This window comes from Ceratosolen solmsi, unplaced genomic scaffold (assembly GCF_000503995.2).
Source record: "Ceratosolen solmsi marchali unplaced genomic scaffold, CerSol_1.0 scaffold53, whole genome shotgun sequence".
NCBI classification, from domain to species: Eukaryota; Metazoa; Arthropoda; class Insecta; order Hymenoptera; family Agaonidae; genus Ceratosolen; species Ceratosolen solmsi.
In genome coordinates this window covers 1,469,024-1,488,671 of record NW_011948441.1, presented here as the reverse complement: position 1 = coordinate 1,488,671, position 19,648 = coordinate 1,469,024, and the positions used below count along the sequence as shown (strand labels likewise).

Here is a 19,648-nt window from a genome sequence, read left to right as displayed (position 1 = left end):
ATTATATAATTAGATAATATCAAATAAAATATTTATTACATATGATATAAAAAAAAATTATTATACTACATTTTCGTTTTATGATTTAAGATGAAAATCATTACTGAAATAATTATAGTTTTTTATATAGTAAGAATAAAACATGCTTGCTTTTTTTTTTTTTTTTTTTAAGAAACGAAAGTCTCCCTATGATTATACAGTGTTTCTAAAGCATAATGATTACTTTTCATACAAAAGGTTATTTCTTTACAATTATTAATGATACATTCTTTATTTTACCTACTTGGTTTAGCGCAAATCTAGCAACTTTTAATTTGGTTTATTAGCACAGAATTTACGAGATGTAATGTAGCATAATAACTTCACCAATTTAATCATATATTTATTCAAAATGCATATCAAACACTGTGTATAATTATTTTTAAGGTCAAATACGTATAATGATATGTATAATAAGAGTGAAAATTTTTTCTTGATTTATATATGAGTTTTATCAAATTTTATAATGTATAATTTTTCATGATAATTATTAAGGTAGAAAGGATAATATGGAATTATTTTCTTCGTATAGAATTAGCATTCAACGAAGAATTTTCAATTATAATTTTTGTTTTATTCAAAAAAGTTATATAAATTATTTTTAATGCGCTATTTAAAGAAACTAGTTAAAAGGTTTCCACAAGTTTCATAAGAATTGAATATAACATCATTCAGCAGACATGAGCTCACTTCTAACATTAATAAGCTTCTAACAAACTTTTAACATTCTAACTATTAATAAGCTCAAATAGTTTAAAAAGGTTTATTGGACAAATTTTAGATTTATCGAGAGGATTACACGTCCTTTTTCCATGGATAAATCAGCATGGTATTACGGCAGGACATCTGATAATCAAGGGTTACGGCATGTCGGAGTTCAAAATATACTTTAATTTGGCGATTATAGCATGCGCAATAACGATCGTAATTATATCGATAGCCTCGGTGATTTGGCTGCTGAAATTAGACAGCGAAATCTATACGACCTACGATATAACGATGGTATTAATGAATAACTCACTGAGATCCCAGCCTCGCTGAATTTACGAAAGGATTATATTCTTTTGTTTCGTTTTCGACTCGCTTGCGCATCCGCCACAGATGATCGAAAAATGATATGTACCAGAAATACTTAATATCAAGATGTTCCGATATTTATCCAACCACGGCATCGCTCGTCTTGTTATCGACGATACAATGACCACCAACGCGTATAACTCAATTGTTTGCGCTAACTCTTTATCCGGTTCGCTATTAACTACAAAACTCGGATTTTTATACGTCGTGCTTTTTTTTTATTATAATGCATTATACTTAATTGACCCTTTATTATCAATAACTACTCTCAATAAGAGTGGCACAATTAACTTACTTATAATAAACTGATAATACAAAAGATGTCTCCTCCTTTTCCATGAAACAAAGACTTGTAATTTGAAATAAAGTATATTACAATCAAGAATAATACATGTAATATTGCCCTAAAAAATTCTAAGAATAGGGTAATCGATCGCGTTAAATCGTTGATAAATGTAACTTGATCGGTGAACGATTGTGCGATCGATAACATTCTGGGCCCATTTGGTCGCCAAAGGCTTAACTCACAATGAAAACAAAAGATCGAAGGCTTCGATAAGGCCTTACGTTGATTCCTCAAGTTCGGCCTTAAGAATATTAGCGCGACCAGGAGCTTTCGTCACTTCGTGCAATCGCATCATCATCAACAACCGGTAAGTGTATTTATCACCTCCGGACGATGCAGCATTCCACGATTCACCGAGCCAAGAGAAGGATCGCTAGCGCGCAATGTTATCCTCGTGTTAATCATCGGACAGTTGACATCCTGCGCTACGTTCCTGGACGAACTGATAATCAGTTATTTTAGTTGTGCACACACACGATATTACCTGCGTCATTCTATTGTTAAACGATAATGTGCTAATTGCAGATTATTGTCTCTTTCAAAATATTCTCAGGATAATTAATAAATTTTAAAGTTAATTTTAACATTTCTTTTAATTTTGTAAATTTATAAATAATTTTATAAATAACAATCTTTCGTTTAAGATTTTGATGATTATAATTTTCTTTGCAAGTTTCTCATCTTCAAAGTATTTAAATTTCTTATCGAATCGTATTATAAAAAATTTTTCAATTTATAAATGCACGTAATTATATTACTATATATGAGTGCATTACTAATATACTATATGTTATTAACTTATATTTAAATATATTTAAATTTTGAAAACGGCTAGTTAATTTTACATAAACGTGTTTTTAGTTAATAATTTTTTTTACCGTTTGAGTCAACTAAAACATAATATATAATTTTGAATTTGTTTTTACATTAGTATAATTTTACATTAGTATAACAATGTTGTATTTGAATTGATAAATTGTCTTAATTATTAAAATAATTTTGTCGACCAACTTACTTTTAAACTGTTTCCAATATTAAAAAAAATTGTAATTTTAACCTAAAATTAAAAAGAAAGATTAACGATAAGAATTTCGCTATTTATAAAAAAAAAAAAAAAAAAAAAAAAAAAAAAAAAAAAACTACTAATCATATAAGTTGAAAATACGCGCATTAATATATAATGACTTTGAATTAGGAAAAGTATTAGGTACATAGAGAAATATATTGGATAGAAGTGAGCTTAAGATAAACATTATCAATGACGTACAATATTCAATTTGTACTGTTTATTTATTTAGATCACTTGTTAGTTGAATTTGCATTATTTATTTAAGCATCTATAGGATAACGCGCTTAACGCGTGTAAATACGCGTTCCATCGCTCAAATTTTATCGACCAGTTAACGAGAGTTTCCAAACACTTTTAAGTTTATTGTAATTAATGAGCTCGTCAATTTCTTAATCGTACGGTGTACACGATTCTAATTTAAAATATTGAGTATTTTTGTATGTAATTTAACAATCCATTGTCAAAATCATGAATCGTTTAATAAACGTTTCATTTGTTTTATTTTCACTTGTTGTGTACAATAATACAATAGATTTCTCAGAAAGAGATATAATAGATTACATAATTAACTATATTAAATATAGTCAACAATTTCACGTAATTACGATATATAATAAAATGTCTAAGAAGTTCTCATCGATATCTATGAAATTCATACAAAAAATAACGAATCGATTTCCAATAATATCCGTAGATATAGAAGATTTATTTCAACTACTGAACAATCGATTGCTATCCACAAAGAAATGGTTAAATTTTCAATCCCAAAGAAAATCGTTGAGTCTATTATTTATTAACAACGATTATGAGGATAATATAGATCAAGCTCTTATCGACAGCGTCGCCTTTATAGCTAACTTTACAATATGGGAAACTCGTTCTCAAATCATATTTTTTGTTGTCAACTCAGCGAGAAGGATAAGGCTTCGTGATTTCTTCGAGTTCAGTTGGAATCACAAATTTTTGGATATTCTTCTATTGGAACTCGTCAAATCTAAGGTGTCGAAAAATTTATTTCACTCTTCCACCGACAGATTTGCGATATTCATGCATCAGTTCAATCCATTTAATCAAACATACTACGTGAAAACTCTTCTTGATAATGAAGAAGAGAAAATATTTGTCGAAAAACTAAAGGATCTGCATGGGTATGCACTGAGAACGGGGATATTCGATGACGTCCCGATGGTTATGATCGAGCGCAATTACACTGGGAATGATCTATGGAGTCTCGCTCAAGGAATGGACGTGATGATTACACGAACATTGGCTGAAATAATGAATTTTACGGCTAAGCTCAATATAATTTATTCAGAGAATCCGAATGTCCAGCGATTCAACGTTAGTAATGAGTATATGGAAAGTGCGTTGGAAAACGAGAGCATTGATTTTGTAGTGAATTTTTGCGGAATGATTATTTCTAAGCCACTGGAAGACTTGATCTTCGAGTCCAGCATCTTTTTGTATACGTTCTCAAGTAATCTTATCGTTAAACAGTATGGCAAGTCCGTAACAAAGGTAATGACATTGATGTGTATTTTTTCTTTCTTTATTGGTTAAGCCTTATTATTCAATTCGTATAGTAAATAATCTTCACTCATTAGATTTACTTATTAGATATGAATATTAAAATATTAAATTAATTTATAATTATAATTCTTTAATGCCTGTACGATCTTTCGTGACAATTTACATTTGTATAAAGATGACGCGTATGAGTCGAGCAATTCAATTCACAATACATTCAACCATAAACTTTACTTTCACTAAGCTATCCCTCAACCTGATGATCATAGCATTAGTCATCGCGGCCACACTGGCCGCTTTCTTCATCATAATTCGGTTGCTACGTCTTGACACGAAGATCTGGACAACCTTCAACATTGCAAAAATAATGGTCGGCATCTCAATTTCCGCGAACCTTCGTAAAACCTACGAGAGAGTCCTTTTCTTAACACTGGCTATCATATCCGCTGCACTCTCGGTCAATATTCTCGAACAACTATTGGACATCTATCTGTGGCGTGACACATTCTTAGATCTGCACACGCTCCAGGATGTGATGAATGCTGATATCGTGCCCACCATCACCCACAGCGCGAAGAAGACCATTTCCTTTTACAATCACACAGCCTTAGAGAAGCTGCTGGAGACATCGATACTTATGGATGAAGAGCAGGTGCCGAGATGCATTGAAATGCTCATTAATAATCAAAATGCCGTCAGCGCCTGCGAGGTAAGCAATGCTCTTCGTTCTTTATTTCATTATGGTTGAAAAGGCTTTTTGTCCTTAAAATCGATAATCCAATAACAAAATCGAGCTCAAATCGAGAGGCATCGTATGTTTATGAGCTGACATTATAACGTACGGCTTTTAGCGAGGTCAGTGAATATGGAGAATAAACATAGTTCCCCGGCCCGAGTCTAATATCTAATCTAATTTAAAATATGTCTAGTTAGAGTAAGCATAAATATTATACGACGATTAAAGTTATGCTCGAAGTTTTAACGGTGAATTGAAAAATATATTTTCTCGTGGTATTTAGCTATGAATTTTTAACGATTCTTAAACTGCATAATGTCAAGGGATTGGAAACAGTGAGAGACAATGAGAAGGTAATTTTTAACGGGAAGGAGAAATTTCTCGATTTCACGAGATAGACTCGTTGATATTTAATTAGAAAATTTATTATTAGAAAGAATGAACGGAAAGACGTTGGGCTTGTCATACTGCTTCATAGAAGGCCTTCGAGAGAAAAAAAAAAGAAATAGAAAAAGAAAAGAAAATTAATCGCCAAGGCGGATAATATGTATATGACAAAACGTGCAAGCCGTAACAAGCATCTATCAAGAAAATAAAAGAAGTGACAAGAGATATCATACAGAAAAGTACTAATTTTAAGTTTAAGAATGGCTTTGTAATAGCTCGCGCTCGGGGTAGTATTGATAAGTAGATGGCATCGGTAGTTTTGCGGGAGGGCTCGTGATTCGCAGAAGTAGAAGCAAAGAAAGAGAAAGCTATAACGTCATGTTACAACGAAGTAGCAAGAGCAATAAAAGAAGGGTGTAGATAATGCCGGTAGCTCAAATGTTCAAGTGGGCAAATGCTTATTAAAAGTTATTTTGATCGCGAGAGGAACCTGAGTAACCAATTTTCATCAGAGTTGAGACTCTTACCGTTGATTTTTAAAATAAGTGCAAGTTACAGTCTTTGATTAAAATATTCATTATTTCGCATGATGTTGCAAATTCGAAGAACGTTTAATCTTATAATGATTTTGGTGCTCAGTCGTTGAGGTGCATTCTGAAAAATATAATCTTGCCCGTGTCGTAGCTCGACGATGAACTAAAGCAAATTGAGGTTCATTAATATTTATCATACTATTTATTTTTATAGTTAACTATGTGACTGCTCCCATTGATAAATGAACAGAACTTCATGCTTTTTCTTTTTAAGTTATTATTAAATATCGACCGTGAAAGTTTAATATTGCTATGTGAGATACAAGAAGTTGCAATAAGAGTATAAAAATATCGGATTTATAGATGCTAGTATAAACAAGTTTTTTTTTTTTTTTTTTTTTATTTAGCAAAATATTGAAACTATAATTAATTTATTAATAGACACGGAGGCTCAAAAGAATATAAAATCCAACCTTACATATATTATCTCAATTTTCAATAAATAATTTATAATAAAACGCGGAAAAGTGATGAATATCACACACCCTATGAATATAATATTTATTTTACTGAGCGAGCACTTTCAATCATTAAAAGATGAAACACGTAGTAGTAAATAAAAAACGTATTACTCTTTTCTCATTAACGTACAATCATTAAACGATACCTCACATAGAATCTCCTACTCTTGTTGCGAACGCCCCCCCCCCCCCCCCGATACAGCCAACTTTTTGGCTCGAATGATAGCAGCTATCATTCGTAATTACGCATCGGAATACATCGTAAACGTCAGCTATAAGTAGAGAATTCCCACCAAGCAGTGTACAAAGTGTGAAAACTGACCAACGGGCGTCTCGTTCTATTTTTCCTCGTTACGGGAGCAAAAAATATTTTGTAACATTCTATTATTTTGCAGTATTACAAGGCTCTCGAGCTCGTATATTAATATTCTTTTTTGTGCTACCGTATCCGTGTGGCTGGGGTAAAATTCAGACGACAAAAACTATTGGATTTGGCGACGACCGTAAATCGGACTGTCTAAAACAATATTTTAAATAATTTCTTGAAAACTAATATAATTCGAACATCAGCGACACCGTAAAATTGAAGAAAAAGTAAATCGAGCGGTTAATTAGAATTTTAAGATTTTTCACACAGCAAATTCTTTGCGAATAAAGTATAAAATTAATTAATCGAAAAATTGCTGCGACATTATAAGATAATTAATACTTCATAATTGTAAGTTTTCTATATTATGCAGCAGTTTCGATGAAGTGACAAATGCTAAAAAAGACCGTTTCTGTCAAGTTATCAATCATCGAGAATGAAATGATTGAGCGTAAATAAAGTAATTTAACGAATAAAAACACGAAAGTTAAAAAAATAAGCTACTTGGCAGGCACAAATTAAAAATTTATTGATTCCAAAGTATAAATTATTTATTTATAATATATATATATATATACATATATATAGTCTATAAATATATTAATAAGTAAAGAATAAAAAAAATAATGGATTTTTAGATTTATTATCCAATGCCTAAAAACTGATCAAAACAATTTGTAAAATTAATATGTTTAAAAATGTTAGACCGGTCTAGTAAGATATCACTATTAGTATTAAGTTTCAGCGAAAAATTCGAGTAAATTACTGGCACCTACGAAGTACAACCCACGCATCTTTGCACTTGCCCGTGTAAATTTACGTTTGCATAAGCACATAAGTACAAATAATAAATATAACTGAAAAAAAAAAATAGAATAAAAACTCGTTTGGTCTAGTTATTATCGCGATAAATAACCATTTAGAGCTTTTTACATAGCTTTATTAGATAGGCAGAGTATCCGTGTTGTTATGAGAAAAGCCCTTAGCTTGACATGCCCGATTAATCAACTCATTTTAGAATTAAATTGATTTTCTCACTACAAATAAATTTTAAATTCAATCCAATATGACGTTTCTTTTTTAATCTAAGAAGTTGGCGAATTTATCTTGATAAACTTTTATATATTCATTTGAATATTACGATTCACACGATCCCATTAAACATTAGCTGCTGCAAAACACTCGTTAAATATATCTCTGAATTTATTTTAATTATTCATTAGAAATGACATTTTCAAATAATATGCCTATTCATTGGAGCGATTTGAGAATTAAAGTTTTATCTGTCATTTAATTAATTAATTTCATGCGAATAAAGATTTTAACTTTTGATGAACTTAAAGTTGTAGTTATTGCGAGTATTTTTCAAATATTCGTACGTAGAGGCGTAATACGCATAAATCAAAATTAGCTTCCCTTTTGCGAGTCTTGGTACGTAAATTTGAACAGGCATAAAGGTAAATTAAGTGTCTGAAGTATTTCAATCGAAGTTTTTTCCTTCCAATATATCATTTTTAGCAAAGCCTAATAATTACAAGATAAACGTTTTCATTTAAAAAAAAAAAACAAGAAATAAAAAGGCGTTTTTTTTTTAACGAGAGAAAAACGCCCAATTTAAAATATATCGGACTATGAGTATCGGTAACCAATAATATCCCATTACAATGCAGAAATCGCATAAATTGAATAGAACATTTATTCACCACGGCTCTTATCTTATTTCGCGTAATTGCGCATAGTGAATCGAGAGTTTGCTAACTTTATCGATTGCCACACTCGCGCCATTCATATATGACATACGCCTTCCCACTGATATAGCCCCCTCAGACAAATATGTTCCCAATCGCGTTGAGTTCATCGAACAAGTTTATCTCCCCGATCGGCTTGGTTTTGTTAAAATGCAAAAACGGACACAGACGGTGACGCCCATTACATGCCAATCATTCGGTCTCTGTGTGACTCGCTGTCAAGTGTCATGCCACGCCTAACAATTTATAATTCGGTCCCACGGGAGTCATGGAGTCGCTTCGAAAAACAAGAACTTACGCACCACTGCTAATCAGCTACATCAGCTTTCAGGAGCTATACCGGGATATACTGGGAAAGGAGGATTTGTCTCGACTCCGACCATCTTCGTTGCTACGGCAGAGAAACTTCGTTCCACCGAACTTATCAACCGCGTACTACTCATTCGATGCTTAATTATTTCAAGTACATTGGGAATCGGTACGGTACGGGGAAACGATCATCTTTCACTAGACTTTGACTTATCTTAGCTTATTTGAATGTAGTACCGTGACTGAATTTTTTTTTCTTCGTTGAAATCGAGAGATTTTGTGGAATTTCTGTGCAATGATTAATTCGAACTTGCGCTTCTACGCCGTTGAATTTGCAATTTCGAACTTTAATTTTCTAATTGATCGAATTTATCTATTGGATTATATGTAATAATTTTTGTTTTAATTCGATTTGTGTTTTATAAAAAACAACTAACTATGGACCAAATTATTAATTCGTATTTTAAAATGAATTTGTAAATTTATTATTATGGAAATTTTAAGGCTATTGAAAATAATAGAATGTTGCACAATAATAGGATTGCACTTTTTTTCATAAAAAGCAACTCACTATGGGACAAACTATTAAACGTATTTTAAAATGAATTTGTAAATTTATTATTATGGAAATTTTAAGGCCATTGAAAATAATAGGATGTTGCACTTGATTTTATACTTACCAATGCTATTTCCAAGGAGTGTAAGTATTCTTCATAATTTTACGATGTATTTGCATGAATAAATTTAAATTTTCAATTTGATATGAACATAAAGAGATGGACAGACAAGTATGTACATTAAGCAGACATTACTCTAGTGTGCTTATTACGTTTAAAGATTCTTGGAATTATTTGTACGCAGGTGGATAGCATCCTGGGAAAATTGATGGCGAGGAACTACGCGGATAAAGAACGCGGATGGATAATGACTTTGGTGAATGAACCGATAGTCCAGCCGTGCTGGACTGCCATGCTACTGACAAAGACATCGCCCTACGTGGGCCGATTTAACATTATCTTGCGCATATTTTTCGAATCTGGACTAATATCGTATTGGTATCAGAGTTCGATTATGAATTTCACGCTTATGCACAAGAATTTTTTTGGTACCGAGCAGCTTTTTCACGGCAACACGGATCTCTTTACGAAGAACTACTTCCTGAAGAGTCGCAAGGTGTCGCTTAATAAGAAGATAATCTTGATTCTATTCATTGGATACGCGACATCTTGTCTCGCATTTATTTTGGAATTGACGTTGAGTTACTGCAAACGATGCCCATTCAAGAGAATAAGGATTTGATTGAAACTTATTCGTTAAATAATGCGGATTTATTCTGTAATAAGGGCTACGTTGTATTATTAAAACACTACAATATATATATATATATATATATATATATATATATATATATATATATATATATATACACTTGGTTTATCGTATGAACTTCTTCTATATAATTATTGTCATTTTGTTTTTTTGTTTTGATTTTTAGTTTTATAATTATTGAATTAACGTAAACTAATCGGTTATAGCTTATTAAATTAATTAGGTACAAACTAATCTTTAAGTTAACAATGCAAAGTCATAAATTATGAAATAAAAAAGTATCTGCTTTTGAAAGGTTCGCTATGAAACAGAAAATTCTTGTTTTATAAACTAATAAGAATTTCAATACAAATCATATGCAACTCTTATCTCGAGTCATAAAGTAAATATCGACTGGACCAATTCATTCGTACAGTTATTCAATCCTTTTTATTCCTCTATCAACATCGTTTCAGCTTTGTTACAAAATCTGTTGACGGATCCAGTCAAGGTGATAAAAGACATCGGTATACTTCATGGGCCAGCCGTCGACATCGCAGAATTGCGAGTCAGTGGTAAGTATGCCATAAACAGCCATTTTATAGCTGCCGTCGTCCATTTTCTTGACGCCCATGAGGGGTCCGCCTGAGTCCCCGAAGCAAGGCCACTCGTTGGCCTTGCCCCCGGCACAAAATTGATCACTAGCCGGAATGATTTTGTACAGCGCGTAGCCATCCTTACAGATATTCACGTCGAAAAGGCTGACGATGGAGCGGAGCTTGGGTCCGCTACCGTAACGCCCAGCCAATCGACCCCAACCTGCCGCGTGGAACCTTCGCGACTGTGCGGCCTTGTTGGGCAGGCAGATGGGTGTGATGTTAACGGAGACGGCGAGACGTATGACAGCCAGGTCGTGGTGGCGCTCAGAGTTGTTGTAGCTTTCGTGGACATTTTTCGCAACTATAGGAATAGAGAGGGCCTTGGGTAAACAAGTTGTGGTATTGTCGTAGTCGCCTTCGTAAAAACAGTCCAGGCTCGTGGTCGTGTCGTACTCGCCCAGTCTTACTCTCGCTAATGTCCAATTCAGAGGGATGTTGGCGACGCAGTGAGCCGCCGTCAGGACGTGGTGATTCGTTATTAAGACACCACCGCAGGCTTCGCTCAAGCCGAACGCTGCTGTCAATCATAGGGTTCTTTAGTGTAGGTCTTTAAGAAACGAGATGTTTGACGTATTTGTTAATTAGGAACTCTATTTATTAAGTGGCACTCGATTATTAATCGATAGTCAAGTGCCTTTGCTAATCTTTGGTTATTGGCTGTTCTAAAAAATATAACATTCAAAATTACATTCAGTATAACATATTTACTTAAAAATATTATTAGTTTTTAATATTTATAAAAACATTGTTGTTTGCTAATTCGAAATGATAAAATTTTAATAAAGCAAATGTAAAATACGTAAATAATTTGCAAATTTATATAATTTTGTAGAGTACAAAATTTTTTCTTTTTATCTCTTTTTATCAATTTATAATAATTAATTACAAAAGTATTAATAAAATAATTAAATTTGAGAAATAATCATTTTGAATGATAATAAATTTTTTTTTTATTTTAATCATTGTTAATATATTCGTCACATTTCATAATCGTTAATAATACTCATTCTTTATGAAAATCACTTTTATATAATCAATGGCATTTAATAATTATAAGATCTTTTGAAATAAATATTTTAATATTTCAAAAATTTTTGGCAATAAAATGTACCTGTGAATTCCAATGACTTTAATGTAATTTCATTATTCCTTAATTCTCACAATGTTCTTAAACGTGCAATTAATAATTGAAAGATTGTTCTCCATTAGACTATTAGTACGTTAAAAATAGCATAACTATACGGATTATATTTAAAAATAAAAAACATTGTACTATACTTTTTCTAACGTTCTATCAATATTATTATTTTCTTATAAGAATATAAGACTTGTAATAATCATTATTTGCAGTACACGAAAAACAAAACAAAACAAAAAATAAATAAATGAAAGTGATACATAGACGAGTTAAATACGGTTTCAATATCATTAATAACAAATACAGAAATTAAATTCCTCTGGCCGTTACACAAATCGATGGTGTTCGATCGAACAAAAGATGGCAATTGCCGAGTCGGAGCAGCTACCTGAAATATACTTACGCGTATCATATTCAAGAAGAACTAGCCATGGAAAATCATCGATCTCTGACTGATTGCCAAAGAATACTTTATGATGTATAAAGCGTCCGCAATCAACGCTCGATTTGCCCAATATCTCCTCTACAATACACCAGATAAATTATTTTGTGTCGAGTGAGCCAAAACAAAAGGAAAATGTGAGGGGGGAGGAGCCGAGGCTTCGATTTATCTCTTTGGGTCCTTGTTTTGCAAATACCCTCTACCCCGAGAAATGCGTAAAATGAAAAATGACACATAACACTTGCCTGCGCGAACGGTAGCGAGGAGCGAAGCAGCGATTACCACGAACTTCATGTCGGCGCGACTGTGTAACGTACCGCGTATTGCCTAACGGTTTGCTACGTTGACAAGAAAGCAGAAAAATATCAAATAAAAAGAACAAACGCGCATGCCCGTCTTCCCTCCGTGCCGCTCCCCACCTTTGGGCCACCCGAGATTTATCATTTATCTCGTGCGAATTCCCCTCCTCCTTGTCACTGACGTAATCGCCAATATGCCTCTTCCCTTATTTGTTCGCCTATTTATACGACTTTCCGATTAACATGCTTTGATAAGGCGTTTTTGCTGTTTTTCAGTGATATTTGTGCATTTTTGCAATTTAGCAGACTCCTTTATCCAGCTGCTCGATTATTGTAGGAGATGTGGATAATATCTGAGCAGTCAATCAGGCAAATCCAATGTCAAGAACTAGATATAGTATATTTATAAATAGAATAATTTCACTAAATAAGTGTTAAATGACGACTGAAAATGGAAATATTTTTCCTATGATCCGAGACTATCCGAAACTAAATCGGTAGATAATTCCCGTATTATCTTACAAAGTAATATCATCCTAGTCAGTGATTACCGAACTGCTCTAGGCTACATGAAAAATTGTGGTTCAACAGTTGTTCATTGTATTCTCAATCTTTAAATGACTATTATCGGTGATGAGAAGATTGGATTAACCTGTAAAAGCATCGTTGTTGTCGATGCAGATATTCATGAAATACCATTATATTTATGGTCGCTTATTTGTGATCGCCAAAAAGTATTTAACATTACAAAGATACTTAATATTTAAATTATAAAACTTGTTTTTAAATATGTGCACAATACAATACTTAATTTATGCAATTATGTATTGTATATGTAGGTTTATATATAACTATAAAATATAAAGTTTCAACATGCATCATACAATTAGCCATGCCTATATTTCTATACAATATTTATATTTTTATGGTATTTTTTAAAATTACTAACATATATTGTAAGAATACAGTGAAAATAAGTACAGTTAAATAATGATAATATACGCAGGAAAATAATTTCTAACAGTCTTTCAATATTCATGAAATGTAAATGTGACGTTTCAATATAAACGCCTGGGATCAGAAATTGTATTCCATTTCAACTACGTAGATAGCTTTTAATTTTATATAAACATATTTATAAGTACGTAATAAGAAGCAATTTCTAGAATTTTACCGTACATTGCTCATATAATTATTATATTAATATTAATAAAGAATTTATTATTTGTGGTGGTAAATTATTGTGCCATTGTGAAATTCTCAATATTCACCAATCGAATTGAAAAATCACAGGTGCATAAGCACTATAACAATCCGTAATTTATGATAATTACGAGTTTATGTATTCAAAATATTTCATTAGGTAAGTTGACATTAGTATGTGCAATAAAAAAATATAATAATTTCTACAACAAAGGATATTACTCATTAATGCTCATTTTTAACGACTATTTGCTGAAAAAATGATTGTAGGCGGTATCGAAAAATATCTAAAAATACAAATTAATTTCTATTTCATCTGCATGTACGTTACTTAACGTATACATTAGTATCACACAGTCTGTAATACATGCATTAATATATCCATGGCATTAACATAGTACTAATAATAATTCATTTTTTGTATAAATTTTCTAATTTAATAATGTAAAGATTTTGTTTAGAATAACAAAGCCGCAGATAATTCTGTGTAATACAATATTCAATAGGTTTAATATTTTATAATATTTCCTAAAGTTCCATATTATATTAATAATTAATATTCATATGGAAATTTTTATCATTTATTAGTATATTTACCGAAATACTTGATAAAACGATCGATTAAAATCTTAATTTTATAATTAAAATTACAAATTAGCGCTGCAAAAAAGAAATGCCCATAATAAAATTCTTCTGTGATATTATATTTTTAATCGTACATATTATAATAATAATATTTTATCTTTTTGTTTATAAATTTATCACGATTTATTGTCTTTCTACATAACAAAATTATGTACATGCGATATTCTATCTTACTGCATCTTGTAAAACTTTATATAATGTAGAAGAATACTTGTAGACTTAAGACGTCACAATTCGTAATAGTCGATAAACGATATAAGCCATTTCATTAATACCGTTTTAATAATACACCAATACTTTTTCATTCATGATATTTTCGATAAACGGTATGAGATGAGATTCCATACTTTTGTGAACGCAAGGGACATAAAATTGCAGAGTCATGAAAATAGTTGAAAGATCATTGCAGCATTATAATGAAACGTACTTATCAAATATCGTAGCCCACATTTTCCCCAAGTTCACACAAATGGGTTAATGGCTTTTCATATTAAACAAAAGGCCGTTTGGATGCAAGTGCAATGTCATTTATGACCTCGAATCCGATAATGGTGAACGGTACATGGATGTTACATTAGGTAGAGAAATGTTGAGAAAAGACGGGCGCCATCGGTCGTTATATCGTTGAGTAGTGGAGTTTAATTTATCTGTAAAGAAAATCGCTGAACTGATGCTAAATCCTGAATGATAGCGTTGGCTTACGTTACGCACAATTTGTAGGTTAACTTGTGGGATAATGCTATCTGAATTAAATTCTTTCCCTCATAAATCACACTTTTAGTAATGCGCAGACAAAGTTAGACTAGCTGTTCACATGGTTATTCTTTTGAATAATAAGTAAGATAATTAAGAATTTATTTTAATATGTTCGAGGTTTTCGTTTTATAAAACAGACTCGTGAGAGATACTAAGCTTCTGACTACTTGTATTGATTTGTTTAATGAAATAATTCGTAAGAAATAAGTATATATTTGTCTCGATTTACTAATTTAATATCTAAAACTAATTTATTTGCATATAGAATAACCGAATTCGCAAAATTGTCTGTAAGATCGTACTAGTAGTATATCAGAAACTTATTTTTCAAAATTTCTTTGAAATTGTTTTTTAGGTTAGATGTATTATATATAAATCGTATTTCGAAAAATGTCCAAATACGTGTGAAAGGATGAATTCCATTAAATTATACTTAGCTCACCTCGTCATAATTTTAAGCATTTTTAATAAAGTAAATAACGTTATACAATTTTCGTTGTACCATAACTCTTGCAGGACACCTTAGTGTAAAGATAGAGAGAGCATATCTCTTTATACCACGTCAAACAGAAAATTAATGCTTCTTTATAGCAGTATTATAAAGTTTTATTAAATTCTGTTGAATATACATATGTATGTATGTATTTATTGATTTATTTAATTCCAACGGTATTCTTTATTATATTTACAAAATACAAAAGTGCCACAGGTGCTCTTTTATTTCAATAATCCAAGTAATGCAGTTAATATAGTATATCAGATAAAAATCCTTTAGCTCCTCCGAATGTACTTTGATTATTATAGAGGGACTACACGACCGGACAACGAGAGTAATGAGAAATAAACCTAATGGAAATACCAACCTGGAGTGCGAGAACCCGCGATCTGTTGAGGCTACTGGTGAGGCAGACGGCGAGAGCGAGGAGTCCAGGTTGTGCTTGTGCAAGAATACGAGCGGCGTCGGGGCAGCGCTCGGCACATGCTCCTAAGCACTCCACACATCCCAACTCGTCGAGGGCAGCGCGTCGAGCCCGAGGTCGACGGGGTCCTGTCTGACCCGAAGGTGGCGTCGACTGCGACAGCTGAATACCTCGAAGCGTTTCCAGCAGCAAGGAAATACCCTCCGCAGGTGCCGAAGCAAACTCCTGAACGAAGCTGTTGAAGAATGCCATTAAATCATAAATTAGTCAAAAATGATTTAGAAATAGGCTGCTTTCTTGATTCGTCAAAATTAACAAAAATTCTAAATAGGTAACTCTATATAAATGCTGCTCTATATGAATTATTTTCTTGCAATTTACCAAGATTATTTATTTTTATTATAAATATTAGCCAAAAATATGTAATAGTCTTTTAATAATATCAACGTTTAGGTAAATAATGTAGTTCAATTAAAATGGGACACCTAAAATAGTATAGTTTTCAAAGTTTGCTATAATTTATCTTATATTACGTAAATGGATATAATGCATTATTATAAAGAGAATTGTTATCAGTATGACTGAACGATCCAACACGATATTTTCCAGTTCTGTTTATTTTTTATAAAAATACCGTGTATAAGCGGAGGAAGGTTATGCCTAGCCACAATCAATTACGAGCTATTATCATATTACTAGTAATATTATTTTCTAATAGTAATATTATTATTAAATTACTAGTAATATATTAAAATTAAAAAGTATATTACTAGTGGCTAAATACAACAGAATGGCTACCAAAATTATAGTATCGTTAAAATAGCTTAATAAATCGTATATTCCCATATACGCTTAATTAATGTAAATCAGATGCACTCTTATTCTAAATTATTATTAATTTAGAAAAATTTGTTATAAATTGTAAATGTATTGAGGGAATAAATAATGTCAGATTATTTTTATTTTTTTTCAAGATTAAGTATTGTGTTTGTACGGCCAATTCGACGATTAGTTAATATATTTTCGTGTATATAAATAAAATAAACATGATATATAAGCAGTGGTTTGTAGAGGTTTGGCGAGAGAAAATAAATACTTTAAATAACTGGGTTATAAGATCTACATTCGATAATACTACTCAATCGAAAGTAAGAAAGTCCTGAACTGCATTAAGCACAGAAATAAAGAAAGAATATCATAACATCAAAAAGATATCGTTTAAAAATTTTCGATTAACAAGAGACCGATTAACGCAGTCCTCATAATCCAGTTATCCTCGAGTTCATTAAACCCAAACACCAGGAACTAAAATAACAGTCCAAATAAGTAGAAAGGGAAAGAAAAGGTGTAAGGCGGAGTCAAGGCCATTAGGCCTCCAAAAAAAGCGTTGCACAGGTTAATCCCGCGTGTGCGCATACGCACGTAATAACGGTCGAGACAGCTGGAGATAGACTCGAAATCGGATCACTCGAACTTTTACGATCGTGTGTGCCACTTTAATGCCAATAGCGCGGCGTTACGCCTCTCTTTATCTCTCTTCTTTCCGCATTCTCTTCTTCCTTCATTTTCTTCTTTCATTTTTCTTTTTTTCCCCCTTTTTTTTTTCATCGGTGAAAGCTTACGATAGATGTCAACCTGACACGCGGATCTTAAGTTACGTCTTATTTTTGAGGTGACCGTTGCTAGCTTATGCTCCTCCTCGTGTTCTTGAACAACGCTTAAATCATTCTCACGTATGTCAGAGAAAATACGAGCGCACCGACAGATGGGCGCGTATTTATGGCCAGACTCCGAATAGCGGCTTAATCCGAGTTTAATTAATGCCGCGCGCTTTAAGTTACCCATTAATTCTTAAAGTACACAGAGGTACCGTTTTCGGTTTTTTTTAATATTGCTATCCGTGTCACTGATGTCTTTCCGCTTGTTCCGACCTCGTATTCGTCGCACTTTTTCAACGTGACCGAAGAATTATCTAACTAGCTGAAGGCATGTTTCTTTGAACAAAGATACTAAATATATGACTACACTAAATACATCCAAGAATATATTCGATAAATGCATGCACTACAATATTGAATTACACAAATATTTTCTCGCTACCAATTGAAAGGATATCGTGCATTGTAAATGTATTTTAGTATTATTAATAGGGATTTTCATAATACCGGCACAAATATTTAACGAATGTTCGTTTTTACGGAAATAAAAAATCCATTTGTTTATTCGTCGTAATAAAAGTTTGAAAAATGAAAAAAGGTTTGATTGTAGATACATTAATAGTTTAATATATTCTAATAGTGCATCATATTGATTTATAGTATATTTATTGTGGAATTAATTTATTCTCCGCATTTAGTCTAATTTTTTATCAATTAATATCTCAAATTACCACGATAATGATTATTTCTACACATGTACAGGAAAATTTCTCATTGAACTATCATAAGCGCATTAAAAAATATACACTTAATCAATCCAATATTTATTGCATCGGATGCTTAGTTAAATGCAACACTTTATAGCAAGTACATACGTTTAATAATAAGAAAAATGGAAAATAGTTTCTGTTTTAACATCTCTTATATATCTACTTGATACTTTAATGAAAATGATAAATTATTTTTTAATTAAAATATTAACAAAATGTACTATATTATATATTACGTATTATGTTAAAATGATAATTATAATGATGTGTGTTTCAAATCGATTGCTTTGTTATTAATCTATGCTCATTCACGGCTTAACCATTCCTAATATTCAGAGAAGACTAATTATTTGAGAGAAATTATACAGAATTCATTTTCATTATAAGATATCTGTATTATAATTTACTTTCAGATAGCGAAAACAAGTCATTTATTACATAATGATTGAAAATCGCGTGAACAAAATGATTCATTCATAATTAATCAATTGGATATTTTACCGATCTGATTAGGGCGATAATCGTATGTGACCGCCAATTTTTACACTAATGAAATTAAAAAAAAAAATCAGTGTTCCTAGTATACCTGGGGAAGGCGAGATGTAGATCAGCTTTGAGCTTATTGAGTAGCTCACTGACGGAGGTGAACTGTCTTAAGGTCATTTCGCCGGCGTTCCCGGAAGCGTAGCCGGAGCTCGAGCTCGTGCAGGTCGAAGGCAGAGTGCCTTGACTGTTGTCCGGCTGTCCTCCGAGGGCCCGACGGCCCCATCTTCGAAGGGCTATTGCATAGTCTTCGGCGTTGTATGTCGGGGGTCTTAAACGTTCCTGTAACATTTAAATTGTCGGTAATGAGCTTTTGTGCCAACTTTTCTTCTTCAATTCTTGATATTATAAAAGTTGCGAAATTGACGGAGTTGAGAAGATTCGATTTTCCATTTCTATATGAATTATCGTTTAGTAAAGGATGTTAGAAGACTAGTAAAATCTATACTTCATCAACAATTCGATAACGATATTTCAATTATTGTTATCGATTTTGATGGAATCTGACAAAATCCCGACTAATCGTAAGCAAAAGCCGGTTTTTTCATGATCAGTCGAGACAGTTTAATCGGAGTAAAATATACTACGACTGGATAAAATGTTTCTTTCTAGTTAATTATGAACCTGTTTTACTTATCGATACTAACG

At 32.1% G+C, this 19,648-nt stretch overlaps 1 protein-coding gene across 1 annotated transcript in view; it reads right to left on the bottom strand.

Moving 5' to 3' along the window:
- mwh (multiple wing hairs) overlaps positions 1–19,648 on the bottom strand; it is a 58,695-nt gene that overhangs the window by 4,768 nt on the left and 34,279 nt on the right. Inside the window, exons 3-4 of the mRNA XM_011503980.1 lie at positions 19,044–19,282; positions 15,973–16,264 (exon numbers count right to left, since the gene is read on the bottom strand). Coding sequence (XP_011502282.1) covers positions 15,973–16,264; positions 19,044–19,282 — 531 coding nt within the window. The remainder of the gene's footprint in view (positions 1–15,972; positions 16,265–19,043; positions 19,283–19,648) is intronic.